The sequence below is a fragment of the Dipodomys merriami genome, unplaced genomic scaffold (genome assembly GCF_024711535.1).
Source record: "Dipodomys merriami isolate MVZ:Mamm:240054 unplaced genomic scaffold, mDipMer1.0.p SCAF_49, whole genome shotgun sequence".
Lineage (NCBI taxonomy): Eukaryota > Metazoa > Chordata > Mammalia > Rodentia > Heteromyidae > Dipodomys > Dipodomys merriami.
This window is the reverse complement of record NW_027206057.1, coordinates 1,951,589-1,977,901: the sequence shown is the minus strand read 5'-3', so window position 1 is coordinate 1,977,901 and position 26,313 is coordinate 1,951,589. Positions and strand designations below refer to the sequence as shown.

General features: G+C 31.9%; 1 protein-coding gene across 3 annotated transcripts in view; it reads right to left on the bottom strand.

The window, feature by feature from the left end:
* Window positions 1–26,313, bottom strand: part of Gls (glutaminase) — a 78,182-nt gene that overhangs the window by 19,511 nt on the left and 32,358 nt on the right. The window contains exons 8-15 of one of the 3 annotated variants that reach the window (XM_069995674.1): window positions 21,232–21,264; window positions 21,089–21,147; window positions 19,867–19,933; window positions 19,088–19,138; window positions 17,067–17,243; window positions 15,348–15,479; window positions 14,125–14,217; window positions 9,650–13,113 (exon numbers count right to left, since the gene is read on the bottom strand). In XM_069995674.1, the coding sequence (XP_069851775.1) occupies window positions 12,967–13,113; window positions 14,125–14,217; window positions 15,348–15,479; window positions 17,067–17,243; window positions 19,088–19,138; window positions 19,867–19,933; window positions 21,089–21,147; window positions 21,232–21,264 (759 nt within the window). In that variant the 3' untranslated portion in view covers window positions 9,650–12,966. Of the gene's footprint in view, window positions 1–9,649; window positions 13,173–14,124; window positions 14,218–15,347; window positions 15,480–17,066; window positions 17,244–19,087; window positions 19,139–19,866; window positions 19,934–21,088; window positions 21,148–21,231; window positions 21,265–26,313 lie in introns of those variants that run through there. The other 2 variants (XM_069995675.1, XM_069995673.1) reach the window with 2 other exon arrangements.

Here is a 26,313-nt window from a genome sequence, read left to right as displayed (position 1 = left end):
TCCACCAGTAAGGCTGGCAGAAGTTTATCTTACTGATTGTTGCCACTAGAACTTTACTGTGTAACCCTAGATTGTTATATTGGAAAGATAACTCTTGTATAAAATCACTGTTATTCAACCAAGTGACCCATGTATAGTTGAATATCCTTAATTTTTACTCAAATTCTATCTATAATCCTATTCTGTATCTATCTCCATCCACATCTCTCGATATTCTTCACATGACACCTCAAGTCTGTTACTTCAACTTCTAACTCCATAGTCTACTTACTACAAAAAATATGCATGAGACTCTTCATAAATGCTTCCCCAAACTGTATCCAGAACTATTTTTGGCAGAGACATCTGGAGTGCACATTGAAAATCCACATTCTTTCATCAAAATTGAATTGGGTCCCCAGAAAGCTCATTTTAAGAATAAGGCATTCTGCCAATCCAGACACACATTACTATATGAGAAAGCCCATATGGTTTTCTCTCTAATCAGGGGTCAATCTTCCAGTCACTTCACCTCACTCATTCTTTCAAAATACCTGCTTTATTTTACCATCTGAATATGCTAAACTCCTTTGCTCTGGGACCTTCATTCAAGCCAGACTATCCCATCTATCCTACTCGACCTTTCCTTTTTCAAAACTGTGAATACCTTGTAGGGGGGAAAAACCCAATACCTATCCACTCTGACAAGATGAGGTCTTATTGTAACCTCTCTGCACTCTTTTTCTAACACTTATTATCATGTAGTTGCCCAGGCACATGTAGCATGTGCCTGTAATCCCAGCTACTCAGAAGGCTATTTGAGAATTACAGTTCGAAGCCAGCCTAGGCAGGAAAGTCTGTGAGATTCTTATCTCCAATTAACCATTAAAAACTGGAAGTGAAGAAAGAGCTTTGGGACAGTGTCCAGGCCCTGAGGTCAAGCCCCAGGTATGCATACATGGGCACAGGCACATGCATACACATAACACAGAGTCAAAACAATAAAGACCTAACAAGCTATTTCCCCTACATCCATCTCTCTCCTCAAAAGATTACTAAGACTTGCTTTCATGTTCTTATACTTGTAACTACATTCTTTTGAGTTTTATGAAGCCTTTTGTAGAAGTATAAAAAATGGCATTAGGAATATATTATTTTGTAACTCACTTCCTTGATGCATTAAAATAAGCTAGATCTAATTTTAAAGTAAGGCATAGCATTTAAATTATTTTCTGAATTATTCTATTCCTGTATCTCCTTTAAGACTGTATCATACTTGTTTCATTTACCACTGCCAATATAAATTCTAACAGTTTCTGATACATGACAGGCAAGAAATAAATACTGAGCAGAAGAATGGATCAGTGAACCAATAATGCACAGGTAAAATGCTAAGGTTAATTTATAAAGATATGAACTATTCTAAATTAAAGTACTGTGTGTGCTATTTAAGCAAAAGCTAGAGATACCTCCCCCCTATACATAATTTGGTCCTTTCTTGGTAGAAAATGAAATAATTTTAGTTATGTATTTATCCTGTATTCAGAAGGATCTACTACTGTACATTAGTTGGAGACATCTGTACACTATAAATAAACAAGAGGAAACATCTTAAAAGAAAGACAATTTTTACTACAGGATAAGTTGGTTTGTAATCAAAAGAGAGAAATTCAAGTGGAAACCTGGAAACCTAAAGATTCCTGGCTTTTAGTCACTTCTTAAAAAAAAAAACAATTGCACAGTAGGACAGAAACTTCACAAGAAGTATGAACTATCTGGTCACTCTTGTATCATACCATATTTATGAAAGAGGCAACATTATAAAAAGGTTACAGTAATTTAGAGTGGTAACATTAGTAATGATCAGACTGGCAGAATGAAAGGGATGAGACAGATACAAGTTATATTTAAAATATGCTTTAACAGCAGAACTGTTTTTTTTTAAACAACTCAGTATATATGGCATATATATATGATTTTGCTAATATTTATCTTTGAAGTCAAAACAAGACACATATAAGGACCAACTGGCAATGGCTCTAGATGAGTTAAAAATAATTTTCATCATTCCAGTTTTGTGACTTAAAAAGGTAAATTCATTCTTGGATAATAAACTTCCAGACTATAATCCATGAGCTTTATGAAAACGAAAATCTCTAAGGGATCAGGGCCAATGAAGATTTTTTAAAATAAGTTAAACTGGTAAAAAGTTTAGAGGAAACAAACAAAAGGACTTTAAAACACATTTTCTACAATTTTTTTTTTTGGTCGGTTGTGGGGCTTGAACTCTGGGTCTGAGCACTATGCCTGAGCTCTTCAGTTAGTGCTCTACCACTTTGAGCCACAGTGCCACTTCTGGTTTTCTAGTGGTTAATTGGAGGACTTTCTTGCTGGGCTGGCTGTGAAATGCAATCCTCAGATCTCAGCCCCTGAGTAGCTAGGACTACAATCGTGAGCCACCGGCGCCTGGCTTCTACAATAATTTTTAAGGGTTAAAGTAAAGATTGACATTCAGTGCTAACATATTAACAAATTCATAGTGCTGCAAGAATACATAATAAGAGGGCTGGAGATGTGGCTGAAGAGGCAGAGTACATGCCTAGCAAATGGAAAGCCTTGAGTTCAAACAGGAGTACATACCTACATATATACAAACTTTTGTAAGTAATAAAAAAGCACATCTATAATACAGTTAAAGAATCGTTTTATTAGTAGGATTTATAATCAATACATTTAATTTCCTACCTAGATAACTTAGAACATAAATCTGACCCTTTCATAAGTGATCCTGTCTGCTGAAAATTCCCCATGCTTCCCATCACAGAAGCCCCATAAAGTCTTTTGAGATAGAAATTTCTTTTTCTATAAGGAATACAGACATGCAGCTATTAATGTCATAGCATATAATGAAAAATAAGCTTATCATAGAATGAAGTTAATATGGAATTTCCCTAAATTCTTGCCCATGAGTTTCCTGATTTTCTCAATACATGAAATTGTTCATTGAATTTTACAATGGTAAAAAGCACGGTCACTGTCAATAGATGTATATCCTGAAAGCTGTGTGACTTTCGGGAACTTACACAACCTATCACAACCTACATAAATGCCTCCTATCTATATCAGTTTTTGAATACTAAGGGAATTCTCAAAACCTGTTTTACCCTGGTGACCCCATAGTATGTAGTTAATACAACTATACTAGAAACCATGCTATCCAAATTTTTGTGTTACTGGGTCTCTGCTGGTGGTATAGCCTTGTTGCTATGGTTGACCAAAATTGCTAAAGAAGCAAAGGAAAAAACTGTTTCTTCCAGGTTAGCCACATATATTGTCAGAGCAACCCTGGGCTTACTAGGTTTGGCCCATACCTTTGAAGAGGAACACTGCAATTAACTCATGTCTGCATATTGCTAAGCTTCCTGTGATAAAAGTCTGATAGAGGAACTCCAGAGTTCCAAGGTCTTTGGCACAAGCAATTGGAATGGATGGCATGTGGGTTGTTTTTTCATTTTAAATTGCTTCCAATTTTGTGTATACATGGTTATTTCAAACCTGTGGTTAAGGCTTCATGATAATAGATGTCATAGGAAGTGGCGCTGTAGCTCAAGTGGTAGAGCGCTCGCCTTGAGCTGAAGAGCTAAGGGACAACGCCCAGGCCCAGAGTTCAAGCCCCACGACCGACAAAAAAAAAAAAAAAAAAGATGTCATAATAAACACTATCTTCTCATGAAGCTAATTTTAGTTTCTTTTCTTGTGCAAAAACTTTTGAAGATCCTAAATTTTTTAAATATAAGACTTTATCTTCCATAGTACCCAGTAAGACTTCTGCAAAGCAAATACTAGGAAATATAATCTGCACAGAACAGCACCCCTCTATTCACAGCCCTCAAATATAATACAACTATACTAACAAATGATAAGTGGATAATTATATGAACAAAGTCCAACGTGTAAGGGGTATCAAATAAACAACAGTATTGATTCTGTGGTAGACACATATGGTGGATGTAAAATAAAACTGCAAAACAGAAAGTGAGTAAAAATTAAATCTTTTCAGTTTGGCATGGTGGTGGTATACACCTATTATCACAGCAATCCAGAGGTCAAAGTAGGGATACCAAGAGTTTGAGGCCAGTTCGAGCTACACTGAAAAATTCTAGGATAGACTTGATAGGAAGACCCTATTTCATAAAATTAAACAAATGAAATTAAAACTTCCCATGATTTTTGTTTTGTTTTTTTTTTGTTGGTCGTGGGGCTTGAACTCTGGCCTGGGTGCTGTCCCTCAGCTCTTCAGCTCAAGGTGAGCACTCTACCTCTTGAGCCACAGCACCATTTCCGGGTTTCTAGTGGTTTATTGGAGATCAGAGCCTCAAGGACTTTTATGCCTAGGCTGGCTTTGAACCATGATCCTCAGATCTCAGCCTCCAGAGTAGCTAGGATTACAGGCGTGAGCCACCGGCACCCAGCTCCAAGATTTTTTTTTACTTAGGTAAAAAATCACACAAGAAACTAGTTTTTCTTTGTTGTTTTCCAGATGAAGAAAAACATTACATTCTCTACTGTCACGTTTTAGGTGAAAAATTTCACAAACAAGTTAAGTATAAATTTAAGATTAACTTCCTCTTTAAACCATTCTCTAAAGCTAAAAGGACAAAAGGCAGAAATCTTGGTATGATTAATGAGTTATTTAGCACAATATTAGCAACCACAAAATTTTAACAAAATTATTTCTCCTGTAATTTCATCAAGATATCAATGAAATTTCACCAGGTAGAAAATGTTTATTCATCAGTTGAAATGATCATCTCAATATTATCTTATTAATTTATTTAAATAATAAATTATGTGCATACATTGACCAAACATACATGCACCCAATATTTTAAAATAATAAAGAACAAGCTATATTATATTGAAGGAAAAAGTTGGAACTTTTACATTTTATGTGTGTGTGTGTGTGTGTGTGTGTGTGTGTGTGTGTGTGTGTGTGTGTGTGTGTGGGGACACATGTACATGTCCAGGTTCTGGGCTTGAACTCCAAGCCTGGGCCTTGTCCTTTAGCTTTTGTGCTCATGGCTAGCACTTTGCCACTTAAGCCACAGCTCTGCTTCTGGCTTTTTTGGTGGTTAACTGGAGATGAGAGACTCACTGACTTCCTTCTTGGGCTTCAAACTGCAATACTCAGATCTCAGCCTCCTGAGTAGCTAGGGTTACAGTTGTGAGCCACCAGCGCCTGACATTCAGGTATACTTCTGAGAAAACGTTTTTTAGCCAGGTGCCCATGGCTCACACTGTAATCCTACCTATTCAGGAGGCTGAGATCTGAGATCACAGTTTGAAGCCAGCCAGTTCAGGTGAGAAAGTCCATGAAGCTCTCAGCTCCAATTACCCACCAAAAAGCTGGAAGTGGAATTGTGGTTCAACTGGTAGATCACTAAACTTGAGGAAAAAAGCTCAAGTATAGTGCCCAGGCCTTGGGCTCAAGCCCCAGGATCAGCAAAAACAAAAACAAAAGAGCTTTTGAGGAAAATAAAACTGAAATGGCAAATGGAAAAGCTACTAAAAAGATGTGAAAATAAACTTGTGAGAAACACTAAAGTACAGAAATGAAAATTCATGAGAAATTATCAGAATTATATTCAGCCAAAAATGATACAGAGGAAAAAAAGTACAATATATTTTTAAATTTTCAATTAAGATGTTCAAATTTGAGTATCTAGGAAAAAGAACACAACAATAGCCCTTCGGTGAAGTTCAATAACATATACCTATATTTAATGGAAGAAGGTCAAGAGTTAAAGATTACATTTTATACTGTTCCTACAAGATTCTTTGTGCCTTACTCTATTGGTGATAAACTGTGGATGTATATTTGAAATAATGAAAATTTAATTCTAATCTAGGACTAAAGAGAAGCTTAACAAGAGACTGAGTATCAATAATTAATTTGGATTTTACAATGAAATGGCTCAAATGTGAATAATCATTAATTGATGCTAATTATCTCAATGTCATTCTTTTAATGTGAATGAGGCACACAGAATTTATATTAATTAACAACAATTCTCTTAAAAGTCCAGGTTCTTGCTTTTATAAATGTATAGAGATGAGCTAATGAGGCAGTTTAAATTTTAAGAATTAAGAAACCTATACTATTTTTTCTTCCTAGTGCAGGAGATTGAACATAGGCTCCCACATATGCTAAGCACACAATCTACCAATAAGCTACAACTCCTACAAGGAACATTTCAGACTTAGTCTTAACATTTTACAAGCTAATAAAGGTTTGAAAGATTAATGTATTTCAAAACCACAATGTATTTTCCTCTATAAATAAAATCTGAACGTGAAATATAGTTTAATACCAAAGACAATGTATCACATAAAGGATAAATTAGGAACTTCATTGTGAGGCCACTCACAATTCCAAAAGTATAAAAAAAATGAGGGGAACTAGTTAGCTATTATACCTGCCCAAGTAAACCTACATGAAGAATTTTTATCTAGTGAATAATTGGTTAAAACTTGAATAGTTTTTTATTTATATATTTAATCTAACTCCAAAGCAATTTTTTAAAAGCCAGTGGTGCAACATTTATTTTTAGAGTCACATTTCTGCTACACTTACTTTCATTAAAAGGTACTAGAGTAATGTTTATTTTTAGAACTACTGTATATTTATAGCATCCTCTTCTAGCATTACCAGCCTTTATTAGCTGCATCATTATGACTCTTAGCAGAAAATACTATTAAGTTACTTTATAAATGCTGTTGGTACAATCAACAATCTGCCAAGTAACTTACAGTTATTATTAACCACTGCCAATTACACTTCTAGAACAAAATTAAGTTGTCCAACAGGCTAACCCCATAAAGAAAGCAGAATAAAGAACTGGAAAATATGCTAATAGAGAAAACAAGGTGATAAGAAACCTGCAAAAGGGGGATAGAGTTTATACCAGTTAACCCTTAAAAGTTATTCTCAGGCTCAATTTTATGATTTTAAAAAAGGAAATACAAGATTCCAGTGAAGGAAAGTATATTAAAAATCTACAAAGTTTGTACTATGTTGCAACAAAATAAAAGAAACTCTCAGGCTCTTTACAGGGTACAAATTTAATTATAACTCAGGGTTCAGGTGTAACTGTACTCAAACTGCAGGGAATTGAACATTACCAGAAGTGTGAAAACAGAAATTTGAACACTATTTTACCAGAAAAATTACCAGAAGTGTGAAAACAGAAATTCAAACACTATTTTAGAGTAATAATTTTCCTCCAAAGGTTAACCTTCCAAATAGAACTTTTTTTTTTTTTTGGTCTGGTCGTTGGGCCTGAACTCTGGGCCTGGGTGCTGTCCCTCAGCTCTTCAGCTCAAGGCTAGCACTCTACCACTTGAGCCACAGTGCCACTTCCAGCTTTTTTCTTATGTGGTGCTGAGGAATCGAACCCAGGGCCTCAGGGCCTCAGGCATGCAAGGCAAGCGCTCTACCACTGAGCCACCTTCCCAGCCCCAAATAGAACTTTTTAATCAGAGATATGATAGAGAAACAAAGACTTATTTTAATACTGTGTCTAGAAAAAAATCATTGCTTCATATTTAAAACTCTGTCTTAAAAGTATACACAAAAAATAATTTAAAAAAGTATACAAAATTGCCTTTTACCACTGAGACCTTATCAACAAAATTCTAATCAATTATTTCAGAATGAGTGAATGAGATTTCAAGTTAATTAACTTAGAATTATTATTGGCCAATTTACCAGAAGTGACTGGTACCAGTTCAATACGAGCTACATTCTTTCCATCAATATGGAACGTTCAGCCCAGGACCTCACATGTGCTAGATACCTGTTCTACCACTAAACTATACCTTAAATGCTCTAATGAGCTTTTAAAGAATAAGATCATACCTAGCTTTTTGAAAAATTTAAGCCATTCATCACAGTTTCCAATATTAAGTGTTTTTTAATTTACTACTGGATATAATTTATAGAAATATATCACAGATACTCCTAAAAATAATGCTAATTAGTATCCTATGTTTTAATTAAAGGTTATTGGATTAGGAAACCATTATACAAGTTTTACTAATAATCGACTATATACATGACCCTTGGCATATTAAAATTTACGGCTAGCCAAAACTTAACAATTACTAATTAGAAATGCAATCTACAAAATAACCCATCAAACAAAACCAATTTTAATTTTCTCCTCATCATGTTTTTCACAAAACAGAAAAATCCAGAGACTAAAGTTACAGTTTATAATACAGTTTATAATCAGTCTTTTGAAAAAGTATTTTTCCTATTACTACTTAAGAAGTTAAGAATTCTAAGAAACATCATGTTTTGCAGCTTGGTTTTATATTATACAGGTTCTTCCTTTGATGCCCTCACAGTAGTTTTCTAAATTTATTCAAATACTTATGCATGCATGTTATAGTATTCACATTAATAAACTATTGAGTTGGAAGAGGAATAAAGAACCTCAGTTAAATTTCATACATTTCTAAGCAACTCAGTTAAATTTCTTCCATTTCTAAGCAAGGTAAGAAGCAAATGTGACAAACTGTATTACAATTTGAAATTTAAAAAAATGATTCAACTTGGATAAGCTTCAATGTATGTTCATAAATAATTCTGCTCTTGAAATCCATATGAGAGAATAAAGTTCATGCTAAATGAAAATCTGTATGGGCCATAATTGATGGTACTAAAATTCCACTGTTCTACATGTCCAGTATCTGGTTTTGGTTTTATTACATAATGCACATATAGAATTTAATATAAAATGATAGAAAAGAAATAGAGAAAAAATCAAGTGTTAAATGAACTACTTATAAATCCTTTTAAAATGTATTCTGACATTTTTCAAGGTCATGTATCAGAAGAAAAATTAAGTTCTCACAAATGAGTAATGGGTTTCCTAAAATTTAAAATTGCACACAGTGAACCATCCCATAAAGCCATTACATAAAGTAAGTTGTTCATTCTGATAAGCACATTATTTTAAATTTAATATAATCCTTTATAATATATACTGGACAGTGCTTTAAATTCAAAGTCCACCTGAAACTAGATGTTCCTGCATTTTGCCTTTTCTGGATTTCCCCCCCATCTTGTTAGTTACTTTCTTACTCTGATAGTGCTGTAGCTGAACAGGAACAACCACCATAGGACCTATTAATCTTTGCAGTAAATTTGAATGTGGACAACGTAGTTTATAAACTTAAGGAAAGAAAGTTTTTTGTAAGTTCTTTTAGAAATACGGTAGATCAACATGCTATTTATATTAAAAATATTATGTGCACAGAGCTTCTCGTCATTTCTAAAATATGGATAGATTTAGTCATAAATGTATGAAAAAAACCCCACATATTAATAATGCAAGTAAATATAAACAAAAGTATTTCCCCTTACTAAGTTTTAAAACTTCAATAAAATATTTGGGAACTTTTCTCTGCAATGAGTACCAAATCAAATAGAGAAATGTAAATAACTGTACCTGACCTACAATAAATGTAGTCTTGGTAATTTGGACTATAATTTGAACATGTAGAAATGTACAGAAGTTTCCTTCTGATAATTAAATGCTTCAAGAAAGTTGTTTAAGTAGAATGTCTTATATTACAGTCATTTCACTCAATATATATTAACTTCTATTGAGGACAACAATTTTATTCTTATGCAATACTACTGATTTTGCAATAGTTTTTCTCTAATCTGTGATCAACAGATAAAATGATTAACGTAGTGAACAACAATCATACTCTTCCTCAGGAAAAAAACAACAACCCTTCAAATAGAGATAAATATATTTATCAAATGGAAAAATAAAAAGTGAGAATACATTTTTATTGAAAAAACTCTAAATATATTTATCAAATGGAAAAATAAAAAGTGAGAATACATTTTTATTGAAAAAACTCTACTACAACCAATAGGAAAGTTCCTCCCTTCTCCCCCCAAAAAACAAAAACAAAAAAGCCCCTCACCACTACAATGTATTAAAGAAAAAAAATTAAATGAAGCCTTTGTAAATATTTCTAGTTTCACTTTGCAATAGCTTCAGTAAACATCTACTAATACCTTCACAAAGGAAAATTCCTTCTTAAGTAAAAATTCCAATTGTTAGGTATACTTAAAATGTTTTTATAAAAAAAACAATAAAATCAGCTTAAAATAAATTTATTGTACAATACAAAAAGTAGGCATAACTGGAAAATAAAGGTACATTCTTAAATATACAAAGCAAATGAAAGAAAGCTAAACAACACAAATGCTTCAATTCAAACGCTAAGAGAAAATGCACAATAATTATTCTAAAACAAATATTTTAGGAATATATACTTCAAATAAAATGTTAACGATGCCAAAAGGAAAAAGAAGATAGACAAGAAAACAAACAACAACAAAAAAAAACACACCGCTATCCTGTAAATAAATACTTGAATATCAAGAATCAGTAGTGGCATGAAATATTAAACCCAATAATACTGGGTACTTTTCAAAGAAGTATTTTGAAAAGTATTAAGAATACTGAAGGAATAAAATGTCTTTTAAAACTGGCAAAGCTTTACTTACTTTCCTATTTCATTTAAGTTTTTAGGCCTATTCACAATATTCTTTCTTCCACTTTTACCTTCTATGAAATTTTTCTAGATGTTTCTTAACAATAATCTCCTAGGTAACCTACTTCATTTGTAAATGTGCATTTACACATTATCAGCACAAGAAAGAGTGCCATAAATTAACCTAATTTTGAAATTTATAAAATATGCATACAATATAAAAATTAATCTTCATTGTATAAAGTAAAACCATCAGATTAAAATTTAGAGCACAAAATATGAAAAAAAAATGTTTTTTTCCAACTAAGGAATTCAGTTACCTGAATCACAAATAACCTTAGTGAAATTTAGTAATGATGTTTATAGGTGGGTATAGGATGGCAAGTCCTTGAAAGGCATGTACATAACCACAAAATCCTTGGTAAAAACCTGATTTTTTTTTGTATCTAAAACTTAAATTTTAAAATTTAACTTTAATGCTAAAGTTACTCCAAATGGGATTTGACCAGTAGTTCTGCAAAAGAAATTGTCTTCCTAATATTATAGTTCCCAATCTTAAAGACTTTGTTTTTTAACTGATCAGTCGTGGGGCTTGAACTAAGGGCCTGGGGGCTTGTCCCTGAGCTTTTTTTTTTTTTTTTTTTTTGTCGGTTGTGGGGCCTGACCTCTGGGCCTGGGAAATGTCCCTCAGCTCTTCAGCTCAAGGCTAGTGCTCTATCACTTAAGCCACAGCGTGACTTCTGTTCTTTTTTGTTTTTTTTCTTCTCCCTGCTTATGTGGTACTAAGGAATGGAACCCAGGGCCTCATGTATGCAAGGCAAGCACTCTACCACTGAGCCACCTTCCCAGCCCTGTCCCTGAGCTTTTTTACTCAAGCTAGCACTCTATCAGTTGAGCCACAGTGCCACTTACGATTTTCTGGTGGTTAATTAGAGAAGAGTCTCATGGACTTTCCTGTCTGGGCTGGCTTCAAAGTACAATCCTCAGATTTCAGCCTCCAGAGTAGCCAGGATTATATGAATGAGCCACAGGTGCCCTGCTCAATTTTAAGACTTAAGATCATGTTTTCTGTGTCTTGCCTTTTCACTAGTACCTAATTCTTCTGTAAAATCTTTTTAATTTTACAGAATTTTCCCTACCATATATAGGTCATCAAGTTTACATTCCCTATCATCCCCAACAAATTTACAAGTTTAAATATGAATTTTAACTAAATAAATGAACTTCAAAGTGTAGGGGGAAAACACAGAAGGTAAATAAATGGAAGAAGGGAGAAATGTGAATAGGTCTTACAGAACTTTACAATCACTTTGCCAAGACAGACTAAAATTCCTGTGCATAATTATTTTAAATCAGGTTATGTGAAATCTATAGTTCTCCTAAAAACAAATTTTGATTCTCAATATTCCATTTTTATAACTAAACAAAAGAATTCAGATTTAAAAGGTATTTTTTTGTAGTATACTATGTTCATCCAAATTAAAAAATGCCTTAAGTCTTTAAAAGAGTTCAAATAGAACAAACTTTGATATATAATTTTTCTATCACAAAAGAAATATTTAGTAGCATTTATGAAATTAAGAATAAAATTACTAGAAGCTAAAAACCAAAAATTTGCACTCATAAATATAACAGAAAAAGTTATGTGAATAATATGAAAATAAAATTCATATTTAAGACACTATCTCTCCTTCTGAGTAACTAACCATTATAACTTTTTAATAATGAAATAATGTCATTATCTCACATTGGAAATTCTTTGGTTGGAATATTTCAGTAACTGAAAACATTCCTGCACATGGCAATTCTGTCAGAACATAGCAGTTGTAAAGAAAAAATGTATTTATGTATCTAGTAAAATTTTTGCTGAATTTTTTTTAAGAATTTAAAGTCAATTTATCACTACAAATGATACATACAAACTGAAGCTACGTTTAAAATTTATTTTAAATGAAAATTTGGATTCAGAAGGCTATTGTTTGTATTTAGCATAGAAATACTTTCTATTGTCATTATCAACATCTCACCAGTTTTAAAACTGGAACAGAATGAAATAAAATTTACTAATTCAAGTGGTGGGTTAAAACTAAAAAAATGACAATAGATTATAGAAGCAAAGTTTTAATTACATCAGAAACTTTAAAATTTTTCCTTGTTTTCTTTGCAAATAATAAAGCAAATATGCTTTACTTATTAAGTGATCTGAAGACTAAGAAATCTACTTTTAAATTTACTATCTTTATACAAAGATTACAAGCAAAAAATAAAAAATAAAAAAAGCTTTATGGCTCCAGAACCCAAGGTTAAGAACACAAAAAACTCAAATAAATATTTATAGTTTGCAAAAAGGCTAAAGATGTTTGAAAAGTTAAATGAAGAAACATTCTGTAACTAGAACCCATTTCTTTAGCTTTTCTCTCCCAGACTTTCCATTCTATATACTACAGTTGTAGAGATGTCCTCATTTGACTCAGGTGACACTTTTTTCCATACTGTCTCTTTTAAAGCAAGTTCTTGCTGGAGACTTTCATAGTCCAGTGGTCCAAAGGAATGCTAGTTGTTCAAGCAACATATATAATTTATTAGTGCACTTGAGTGAAGAAAGGTCCAAGCTATAAAATGGTATTTTTCAATGAATGTTATTAAAATTCATTAACATTTTCACCCACCACCACCTTACATCTTGCTCCATGCTACTTATGTCTGCACTTTGAAAAGTTTCATAACTGTTGATTTTTGAATAATTCTCAGATCAGAAGCTACTTTGAAACTAACAAAAATTTAATTTGGCATCAACAAATTTATTCAGTATGTAGTAAAAATTATTTTCTACATATAAATGCTTTATATTCTAATAGGTAATTTTACTATAAACATTTTTTATGTGGATGCAAAGGAAATGAATTAAAATTTGCCACAAGTCTCTTGATCTCTTTTTAAAAAAAGAACACAAAACTATACAGACCTAAAAACCTAAGTCCTGATTCCTAACAGTGACTCTAAAAATAGAAACAAATGTACAATAGTATGAAGCCAAACAATATACTACACAGAATTTCATAAGTATAATAAAAATTTTAGTAAATGCTCATTCTAGAAAAAAGTTGTTTTCAATGGCTTAAAAACCTGTTAAGAGGCTTCATAAGGTTTCTCACTAGTACTGAATTCCTTGTTCATTTCCATACTCATTCACATATTAGGCAGGGGTTAAAGATTTAATTCAGAACTGTAACTAACAGATATTAAGAGTAAGACAAGTCTTTTCAATTAGACTTGCTGAACGTAATATGTCTTCTTTAAATAGAATCAATTCTAATAATCTCACATAAAATAGCAGAAAACTGACCCCTGCCCTTTAGATCACTACTTCCAATTTAATAGTAAAACAATATTTAATATTTATGTACTTGTAATCCAGTATAAAAATATCAACAAGTTGTTTACATTTGTGATTGGCAAAGACAGGAGACCACTAGCATACTAAAGTTTTATTAAGTAGGCAAATCTCATCTTCTCTGTCTTAAAAGAATATTACAGAATAATTTAAGAAATGATTTCACTTACCCTTTGATCACCACCTTCTCTTCGAGGATCAAGTTTTTTTGCAAAGTGTCTCAAATTATCATAGTTGTGGAAATTACACAGAGAAACAAGATCCTGTAGAGTTGTACACAATCAGTGTTGAGATTGGCTATTCACTGACTACATTTATTTATATTTTAACAAACTATGCTTATTCTATCCATCTTAACTACTTAGAAACCACCAGTACATGCTAATCACACTGCACAACGCGTCAAAAAAAAAAGAATGAAATCAGAATAAGTTGTGAGAACACTCTTATTGATGTGACCTTTGGGCTCAGCTTAATTATCAGCATCTATAAAGCAAGATTTCTAATAACACACCACATAAAAGAATTTTATAAAATAACTATGAAATGTCATAAAAGGTTTTTATATATTCTGGTTCTGTTTATAATTCATGTTTATATTTATGGAATCTAATATTCTCTAGAATTTTTAATATAAAAACTGAAAAATAAATGTGTATTTTAATTGTAAAAGTATGCAAAAATTAAGCTATTTAACATGGACTCTAAGAAGTAATAAATCTGAATAAAACCAGAAGCTGAAATATTAGCAAGAATCAGATGACAATAAAAGACTAAACTAATCAACAGTATAGCAATTGAAAGTACAAGATACTTTTAATTGTAGTGCCTATTTTCTCAAAAAAGATATTTAAGTTAGTTTACAAATATACTCCACTACACATATAAAAAATAATTAACAAAGCATAAAATATTTAATTATTTATTTTTTTGTTGTCGGTCATGGGGCCTGAACTCTGGGCCTGAGCGCTGTCCCTTAGCTCTTCTAATCAAGGCTAGCACCCTACCACTTGAGTTAAAGCGCCACTTCCAGCTTTTTCTGCTTATGTGGTGCTGAGGAATCGAACCCAGGGCCTCATGCATGCAAGGCAAGCACTCTACCATTGAGTCACCTTCCCAGCCCCAAAGCATAAAATATTTTAAAATTACTTCTATATGTTTTGCTGAATTCTTAGAAACTGAAAATTAATTATAACAATGAAAATTAACACATAAGCATCAAACAAATGTAATTTTCTATAGCATAATCTGTGGGAACTATCTCATAGAGGAAAATTGAAGCTCTAAGACGAAAAATGAAGAATAAATGAACTATGAAAAATAGGTAAAAAATTCAATCACTGGATGGCTCAATTTATATAATCATTGTTTTTAATTAAGAAAATATGCTTACATGACAAAAGTGAATTCCCTTAACGCTGTTGCCCATCTTGTCCAAAGGAGGTGACCAGCACATCATGCCCATGACGTTGGGAACAACCAAAAGAATGCCACCAGCAACTCCAGATTTTGCAGGAAGACCAACCTGAAAATAATTCAGTAAAATGGGTCTTTTTCATGTAAACATTTAAAAATAAGACTGCTACATTTCATAGAGGAATTGGTTAAAAAATTATGCCACAACTTCAACAATGAAAATGTAAATCAAAACTTACCAACACATTTATAACACTGAAAATAAAAATGATAAATTATAAGGCAACTTTGCATACATTAGAATATAGTAAATAGAGACACACTGTAGGAACTTAAAGTAGCTAAGGGTAAACTATGGAGTAATATATTTTTATTTTTCTTAGTTACATTTCCTATTTGTTCTAAAATAAATAGGCTTTACCTTTAAATATAGTTATTTCAAAAGTATTTTATAACTAGAAAACTATGATAACTAGAAAACTATAAGAAATTATATCTTTGAAAATTGTTTCTATGATATACTATCAGAGAAAAGTCTAAGACACAGATATATAGTAATTGTAATTAATCCTCTCCAAAACATTTAAATTTACAATATATAAAACTTGACAATAATTATGATAAAAGACAAAATAATATCAAGACAGTATTCCTGAGTGGCTTACTAACATTCAGACACTAGTTTATAGAATTATACAAATAAGAAAACTTGAACACAAAAAAACTCCCCAAAAAGCAAATAAAATCATTTGAGTTGGATCTACCTATGGAAATACAAGGAACAATGGAATATAATTAGGAAAACCTACATTGTGAAAATATACAGGATAAACAACCCACTGTTTTGAAACAAAAGTAACAAGAAAATACGAGGTGCCATATACATTAAAATAGAGAAATACAGCTGATCACAATGAATGATGCTTATTTACAACCCAAATCAACAAAGATAATACAATTATATAAAATAATCCAGGGAGTATAAAAACTATCCAAATATTTTGATATACAATTTAGTGATGATTTAATAGTGGTACTATAATGTTTTGCTAAGGGTCCACATAAAGAATTACATACTGAAATAGGACAAGATGGGGAAAGTAGACATCTGAACAGTTAAACAAGGCTAGTCATGTATAATTATTGAACATGAGCAATGCATAAATCCATTTATTTTCATGTCTGAAAATTTTGAAAAATATTTTTCAAAAGAATATTATGGGATGATTGAAGCAGGATGAAATAAGACTACACATTTTATAAGTGGCAAATATGCAACAGAGCTTAAAGTATTAATTTTAAATTTAAACTTTAACACACTTTGATGTCTTTAAAACATCTATGGCTATAACCAAAGATGTTATGCATCACATCTATGTTCTTTAATGTAAGGAATTTTTGGCTATATAGTAATCATAATTGTAGACATTTATAAGAAAAAGTAATGTACTAACTTCATATTATGAAGTATCTTAACTAAAATGATGAGGCTTTATAACTGAAGTTTCAAATTTTTAATAACATTAAGTGTACAATTTAACCTCATTGCTTACTAATTTGTAACAAATTAACCTTGAAAACAAGTCACTCTGAAAAAATAATACACAGCTTTAAAAGTAAAGTTCAACCTGGATTTTAATGAACAAGTGCAGAGTAATCTGCTCGAGAAAATGTAGGTTAATAAGCAATTACTCACATGGAAAGCAAACTGCCCTGAAAAGTCATACATGCCGCAGGAATGCATCAAACTCAATGTATTTCGAACTGCTTCAGGACTCAGTACTCTTTCACCAGTGATTGGGCAGAAGCCACCATTAGCCAATGTTGCAGCCATCACACTAGCTGATTCACAAGTCACTTCGATGGAGCATAGCTAAAATAAAGAGATGAATTCATCTGGTACACTATATACAGCTGAAATATTTCTCTCAAAGGGATGATATTACTAAAAACATGAGGACCTTCTTAATATTTTAATTGGCAAAGTTCTAGACTTTAACATTTATCCTCATTTATCCAAAGTTGTTTTTAAAGGCAGAAAGAAGCTAGGAAAAGCTATGCCCTAAAACAAGGGTTTGATATTGTCTTATGTAATATTCAAATTTGTTTTAATGTTAATGCTTTCTGTGGGTTATGTAAGTGTAATTATTTTAGTACAACAGGGAAAAATAAACCGTAATACATATTTATTAAGATAAAGCAGCACACATCTGATATTATGACTGACAGAATCTATAGGAAAAATGACTACTTTTGTAAAAATATTGCTAAAACAGCAAATTACTATCTTTGTTGACAGTACTTGGACAAAACTGCATGTTATTAATAAATAGTAAATAAGATGAGGTTACTACATTTTACTATCAATCTCCACTATACCATTACCAAAAATTAAAATTAAAGCATCTTTAAAGTCAGGCAACTATATAGTAAATTTAAAAAATGAAACCAATATAATCTTTATAAATCTTAAAATTACATCTGATCAGTGATAGCAATAGTGTTCTTCTTAATAAATTGATCTGAAATAATAGGGAGAGAGGAGCAGTCTAATACTAAACCAAGGTCTAAGGCACAGACTATATGTGTAGTCTGCTTCCTGATGCCCCAGGCATATTAAACATTACCCTAACTTAGAGGACTATTGTACTCATACTATATAACACTGCAGAAATGAGTTAAAACAATTATCCTCTTAGAATTAATTAAGCTAAATGTGTTTCTAATGCATTTATAAGATTATTTCTTTGTTGCTTTGTATGTCCCTCCCCCACAGTGTAACCCCCGCTTTCACTATATTTGATGTCAGTATAACATGTGGAGGAGATGGGGACAAACAAGTCGTTTAAGGATTCAGGTGGACCTGTTGCAACAATGAGAAGTACAAAATGTCATGTCAAAACCAGCTTTACAATTTCGGTGTGGGGGGGGAGGGGGGTATAATTGGGTGGGGGGAGGGGGGTAAAATTGGGTGGGGGGAGGGGGGAGGCGGGGAAGGGAAGTGAAGGGTAAACAAAGGAGGAGGCTGCAATGCTTGGTAAGAAATGTATGCATTATCCTGCCCATGTAATTGTAGCCCCTCTGTACAGTATGTTCTCAAATAAAATAAAATACAATTAAAAAAAAAAAAAAGAATTAATTAAGCTAAGACGGAGCAATAACAAAGATGAAAAAGATTAAGTCAATAGAGAACACTGACACATAAAATTGCTAAATATAAATGCTCTAATAAATGAATAGTTTCTCCAAAGCAAAATATAAAAACAAAGAAAACAGAGCTTAGTTTATAATAAAAAGAAATCAATTTCTGGAGTAGAAATTATTTTCTAAGTATATTTTCAGAAAACAGCTTCCCTATTCTATACTAAGACAAATTTTTAGGAGACAAAAGTCAGCCTTCATGAGAATGTTATTTGAAAGTCAATGGAAAATGTACTTTCTCAGTCAAGACTGCAGAGTAAATAGGCAAGCTTACTATACTTCTTCACTATCAATCTCCACTAGATCATTACCAAAAAGTTAAAATTAAAGCATCTTTAAACACAAGCAACTTATATAATAAATTAGAAAATTAAAATCCTATATTCTTCATAAATTTTCAAATTGTGTCTGATCACTGATAGCAATAGTGTTGTTGATAATAGACCAGCATTTTGGAAAAAAAAAAAAATCACACAGCTATTTATAGACACAGTTCATAAAATTAAAGTAAATTACCTGGAAATAGAAATCTAGTATACCAACCATGTCTGTGCCTTCTGGAAAACACTGAAAATTAAGAAAAATATTTAAAAATTAGGTAACAGAAAAAAATATACACACAAAAACATATCAAGTTTAAAATGTACAAAACATTTCATTTTAGTTGACAAAATAGCCAATGATTTAAGCATAAATGAAATAAAAAATAAAGCTTGTATCATATGCAAATTTCTAGACACCAATTTAAATGCCAATGCTAAACTGATAAAAATTCAAATTGTTATTGGATCAATCATGTAAAAGTCAAAACCAAGCCAAGTGCCAGTGGCTCATGCCTGTAATCCTAGCTACTCAGAAGGCTGAGATCTGAGGATCATAGTTAAAAGCCAGCCTAGGCAGGAAAGTCTGTAAGACTCTGATCTTCAATTAACCATACACAAAGAAGTTAAAACTGGAGATGTGGTTCAAGTGGTGGAGCTCTAGTCTTGAACACAAAAGCTCAGTGTCCAGGCTTTGAATTCAAGCTCCAAGAAAAAATAAAAAATAATAAAATCAAAGGTAACCAATACTTATCAGGCATTTCATTTTAAAAATATGGATGAAACTGAGCAGAATTTGCATTAACAGGACTAGAGAATATTGTCAGACACAAATCAATTTAATGCTACCATTACAATTTGTTAATGGTGACATAAAAGTATTTAAACTTTTAAGTATTAAACTTAAAAACCTACTGTTGAGTTCTTAGCACATTAATTTTATTAAACAAAATAATGTGAAATAGAAAGAATTACCTTCTTTTCTTTTAAGTAATATCCTATGGCAAAATTTCGATCTCCACTTTCTCTTTCAGATTGAAACCTAAAAGAAAAAAAATGGCTGTTTACTTTTTTTTAAATAAGAATATGACTTGTAGTTTTATTTGTATATATAAGAACAGTACAAAGAATAGTGAACTAACAGGACTCCTGAATTCTAGTCTTAATTCTGTCAACAGGCTTGTTATATGGCTTTGGGCAAGTGATTTAAATGGTAATTCTTTCCATTTTAATTTTCTCAGCTATAAAAAGACTGAAATGAACTCAAATCCTTTCTAGTATTCATATTTTGTGGACTCAGGACTAATTTTTAAAATTTCAAAATTCCACCATTAAAATATACCAGGCACTTGTAGAATGCTTTGGTTCCCCAAAACTTAGTTCCAGCTTGGAGAAGCTATGTAAATGTCAATGAAAAGAGGGTCACATAAAATAGATCCTACTAGATTAATGGATATAAGGGAACATCTGAGCAGGAGTAAAAATTCCATGCATCACCCATAAAACACAGAAAGAATAAAAAGTACATGAAATCACCATGAAAGCAGAGAATACAGAGCTTCATTGAAGAATATCAAATATTCTGATTACCTGGAATATGGTACATGGGAAAGAAAGGAGGTACATCTAACTAGCAAAGGACACTAGAACCAAATTATTAAGGACAGTGAGTGTCAAAAAGTAATGGCTCATGACTGCATACAAAGTATAAGCCTAAAAGTTTTCAAATCAAATTCCTTGTTACATCTATGTTCTGGAAGAGCAACTGATCTGTTTGTCAAAAGAACATAGGTTCAACCTCTAGTATTGAAACAAACAAATGAAGATATTGCATATTTATGTATGTATAAAAATAAAAACAAGTATACACATGAAAAATAACAAAACAGTACTGAAAACAAAATTTCACGATTTAAATTTTTTTGGTTACAGAGGCCTGACCAACCCAGGCACCAGTGGCTCATGCTTGTAATCTTTAGTGGTTGAGATTTGAGGATCACAGTTCAAAGCCAGCCCAGGGCAGGAAAATCCATAAGACTCTTTTCTCTAATTCACCACCCAAAATTGCAAAGTAGAGCTGTAGCTCAGTGGTATCGTGTTAACCTTTAAGCAAAAAGCTCAGAGAAGTCTCCAGATCCTGAGTTCAAGCACCAGAATCTGCACAAAAATAAAACAAAACAAGGTCTAACCAACTCACGTTGCATTACTGAATCCAACATATTCATTACCAGCCATCTTATTCAAAAACTGCATCACCTATAAGCGAAATCAGAAAAGTGTTAGTAACCAAGAACTACCTATTTAAAGTAGCATGGAAACAAGATACTATAATGTACTTACATAGTCAAACTTTTCAGCGTTATTAACTCCTTGCTGAAAAATAGCAAGAGATATAAGTATGTTAACCACAAAAATTACCAGTTAAGTTTTACGCTATTATAATACAAATATCCAAACAGCTACCACTGTAATTAATACATTGCATTAGTACTTTTAAATCTAAGAAACACTTCTAAAGTAATTTAATATTTAAACTTTATATGTTAATACCCATGTGTTGAGGGGAAAATAAATAAAAACAAAGCTTTAAGCATATCTTTACTCAACCCTAAGTTACAGAATGCGTTACCCTGAAATCCCCTTATCTTTCATGACAGCATAGTTTGCTTATAGTTAAAAAAAATACAATCAGTTTCATCCTTAAAAAGAAATTAGGTACAAATAAATCATGACTTCTAACTAAGAACATTAAAAAAAGCTTTTAAGCCAATATTGAGTAGCAAAAAAATGAGTTATAAACTTACTAATCTTTTATGATTCTAATATATGCAAATATACATTTAGACTCATTTTAGAAGTACAGAGAAAACTCTAGCCTTACTATTTCTTACTTGTTATAATAATACTTGAACCAAAAAAACCCCAAATTATTTCATAGCTTCTAAATCATTAGCTACAACTGGGCACAAGTGGGTCATGCCTGTAATCCCAGTTACTCAGGAGGTCTAAGGATCTAAGGATCTAAGGATCCTGAGATCTAAGGATCACTGTTAAAGCCAGCCCAGGTAGGAAAGTCCATGAGACTTTTATCTCCAATTAACCACCAAAACACTGAAGTGGAGCTGTGGCTCAAGTGGTAGAGTGCTAGTCTTAAGCAAACTGCTAAGAGACAGACTGGTATAAAAAAGAAAAAAGAAAAATTAGCTACAAGTGGATTTAGCATTATATCAATTTAGAGTATGGAAGATGTATTGTTTCATCATTTCTATTTCTGACATTATCTACTACAAATGTCATTAGGGGGGAAAAAACCCAAAAACCTATGTAACGTAGATCAGTTCAAGTAGCCAAATGGTTTTATTTTACCTCGGCGAAGTTTACAAAGCAGTAAGTTGTAGATCTGAAATCAAACGTATTAATTGGTGATATGCACCCAATAGAAACAATACATCTCTAACTTCTAAAACAAAATTAAAATAATGTGACAACTATTCAAAACATTACCCTCAAAAAAAATCTAAAACATTACACTTCATATTATTATGGAGAAATATCTGTTTCAGAGTACTATTTAAATGAATAAATCCAGCTTCATTCTCTACTTATAAGATGTTAGGGTATAGGTGACAATGTGAAATCAGCTTATTTAAGAAGAGATATTAATATATACAATTAGTAACTAGAAGTACATCATTCTATTTCATAAAAGTTAGCCATTAACAAAAATTAAATATAATTAAGATAACACAATAACAGTTAATTGAGATCTATGTATTTTCTCTAAAGCATCCTAGGACAAAATCCATTTTAAACTCTTTTTCTCTTATATCAGAAATCAAAATGTAGAAATGTAACTCCAAAGCTGTTCAATGAAAAATAATTAAAAGAAGAAATTACCAACTTCATTGAACTGTTGCAGTGGTCAAAATATTCCATAGATCCTAATGCTGTAAAATATGTAACAACATTTAAGCCATACAAGCCTTTTTAACCTTTGAAAAAGCACACACACACACAAAATCCTTTCGGAAAATGATGTCAAATCAGAATTTGTACTGGAATAACTGCATAATTACTGGTTATATAATTAATCAATATAAAATAAACTATACTGAACTTTCATCCTTTGATCTAAACTATACACTGTGAAACTAATGTGTTTTCGTTATTGTTCTTGGTTTACATATAAAAAAAAACAAAATCCATTTCAAACTCAACTTTCAAACTCCATTTCAAACATACTTCGTCCATTTTGTGGCTTAGTAAATTAAAGCCAGTAAGTTTTAAGTTGTTTTTAAGAAACAACTGATAGTTACCAATGTCTATTATCATATAATATTTTTGATAAGCTACTATAATACCCTTAAGCAGATTGTAAACAGGATAAAAAATACTTAATGATTTTTGTGGACTGAAGAGTCTCTTCCCCATTTAAATCAAAAGGCATTTGACTAATGCTTGCTCTTATTATATACCCTAAATATGGCATTTAAATTAAATCGTTTAAGATATATTTGCCCCTGTATCTCTTGAAAAGATTTCATGTACCCCAGAAATATATGAGAACTAGCAATCATAAAACAGAGTAAAAAGCTTCTTGACAAAGGTCTTAGAAACATACATGGTCATACACAAAATGAACAGTAAATGTGCTTTTCTAAAAAAACAAAACAAAACAAAACAAAACAAAAAAACAAGGAGCCAGGTGCTGGGAGCTCACAACTAAAATCCTAGCTACTCTGGAGGCTTTGAATTAGTGATTGCAGTTCCAAGCCAGCCCAGATGGAGAAGTCCACAAGACTTTTTTTTTTGTATTTCAGTATTTTTTTTTATTGTGAAAATACTGTAGAGGGGTTACAATTACATGACCAAGGTGCACGAGACTCTTGTCTACAAATATGCACCAAAAAAGCCAGAAGTGGAGCTGTGGTATAAGTGGTAGAGTTTTAGCTTTAAGCAAAACATCTTAGGCAAATTAGGGAACAGTTCAAACCCCAGGACTAACACAAAATAAATAAACAAACAAACCAGAACCAAATCCAAAATATAAATTGTTATCAATCACCATCATTATGAAGCAGTGGGGCTGAGGATAAAAAATAGATAATTTTTTAAAAAATACTTTCTTTCCCTTCTGAAGTAGTAATTGACTTTTAGTTAATTTGTCTGTGGATATTTTCTATTGGTAATTGAGATGAGGATTCTCTTCCTATTTTTAATTTTTACACATGTATGAGCTGGAAATAGTTTTAAGTTCTATCACTCAGATCTTTACCTCTACTTCAAACACATACTAAAAATCACATAGTAATCTTAAAAAAAATTACACTAATACTTTTATTCTAATTTACTGAATTAAATCCTATTTCAGTATTTTGAAACGAAAGAACTGGTAATGATCTGGAATAGAACAGTACTTTTTACCAGTCATTACTATGATTCATATTCTCAATACCAGATTCCAGTATTTCAAAAAGCTGTCTTTTGTTGGTGCCCAAGTTATTTTTATAACCTGAAGTAATGCTCTGTAATAAAATTTGGGACACATGAGAAAATGCCTTTTTGGAAATTCGAAAGCTCCCTAGACCAAAGACAGATTAATTTTAAGAAGAGCACATGAGAAAAAAACATCTAGGCATGCAGTGAAGCATAGGTTTACTCCAGTTAGAAGGCTATAAGCATATTACATGCTTACATCATTTTAATTTTTCAAAGGTTTATACTGATCAGTAGTAAATAGAGGAAGAATTCTTCTAAAGAGAAACTAAACTGGGCAAAATAGACTACTAAAATTTCTAATCTTTTCACAACAGATTTTTTTTTTGGTCAGTCATGGGGCTTGAACTCTGGTCCTGGGTATTTTTCCTCAGCTTTTCAGCTCAAGGCTAGTGCTCTACCACTAGAGCCACAGTGCCACTTCCAGCTTTTTCTGAGGAATCCAACCCAGGGCCAATTGCATATGAGACAAACTCTCTACTTCTGAGCCACATTCCCAGCCCCACAAACAATTTTTAAAAACACAGCTGTGGTTTAAGAACTTTCTTACACTAGAAAATTACACATTTTTAAACAAGTATGCCTATCAAGTTATAAGAATTTATATACTTAAAACTATGAATGAAAATTTAATATAAGTTTTAACATTATTAAAAGAATTAATGTAACTATTTTACATTCTCCCAATATGTTCATGAACTAATTCACATTGTCAACAAAGATGTTTACCAAAAAAAATTAGCTTAAAATATGGCTCATTTAAAGTAAGCACATTTATAATCATTATTTCATAACTCACTTGATTCCACTCCATGAAGATACAAGCCAATTAAAAATTAGTGATCATAGTTTCCTCTGTGATCCTCTAGGAATCAAAAAGAGGTAACTGAAAATGATTTTATAAAATATTCTTTGTTTATTTTGATACAGAAAATGCTTTAAAGATAAATAGTTCTAAAAGAATTAAAAACAGATATTATAGCTAAAAAATGATGTTCTATACGTAGTATTTTCATAAATTAATCCTAAAAGTAACAGAACAGTAAATTCAGTTGACAAAAATCTACCTTTCATTACAAAAAAAGCCCTCAAATGTGTTTATTGACATAACCTGAAGTAAATAAACCAATTCTGTCTTATTAATGTACCAAATGCAGAACACTACCTGTTACTCCTCAGTCACAAACCACCTTAAAAATTTAATAGGTTACTGTAACATGACCAAATTAGCTACATATTCACATTAATTAAACTTGGCTTGATTTTTCATGGAGTGTGACCAAATTGTTTAGAAAAAAAAAAGAAAAATCAGGCCTCAAATTTTCAAATTTGAAAACACTTCTGATATTTAGAACAATCACAATTGAGTGAGGTACAATGACTCACATAAGTAATAAGGAAGCTGTTATCTAGAGGTTTGAGGCCAGGTTGGGCAGAAAAGGCTGAGACTGGATCTATATAATAACTAGGTAAGAGCAAGGCTGGAAGTATGGCTCAAGTAGTAGAATGCCAGCCTAGCAAGCATGAGGCCGTGGTGAGTTCAAAGCCCAGTATTGCCCCCCCCAATCACATTTCTTCATATGATAAAAGCTGAAAGCTAGACACAAATACAGACTATATGTCTTACTCTATTTAAAAACTAAAAACGCAGAGTAGATATTACTTTTAGTATGTTGCCTTCATTTTCCCACCCTAACCCTCAAGTCAACAGACTTGACTAAAAGTTGATAAAAATTTTTACCACTGAAAGTGTGTATGTTACTCATCTAAACATAACTGTGTTCCGTTCAAGTTTATTTTATTCTCTAAAATCAAGCAATAACATAATTAAGAAATAAAACAGAGCAAAATAAAGGTATTCCTTTAAAGTTAGTAGCTCCCACACAAAAAAAGCGAGGAAGTATATAGTAACCCTTGTATTTTTAA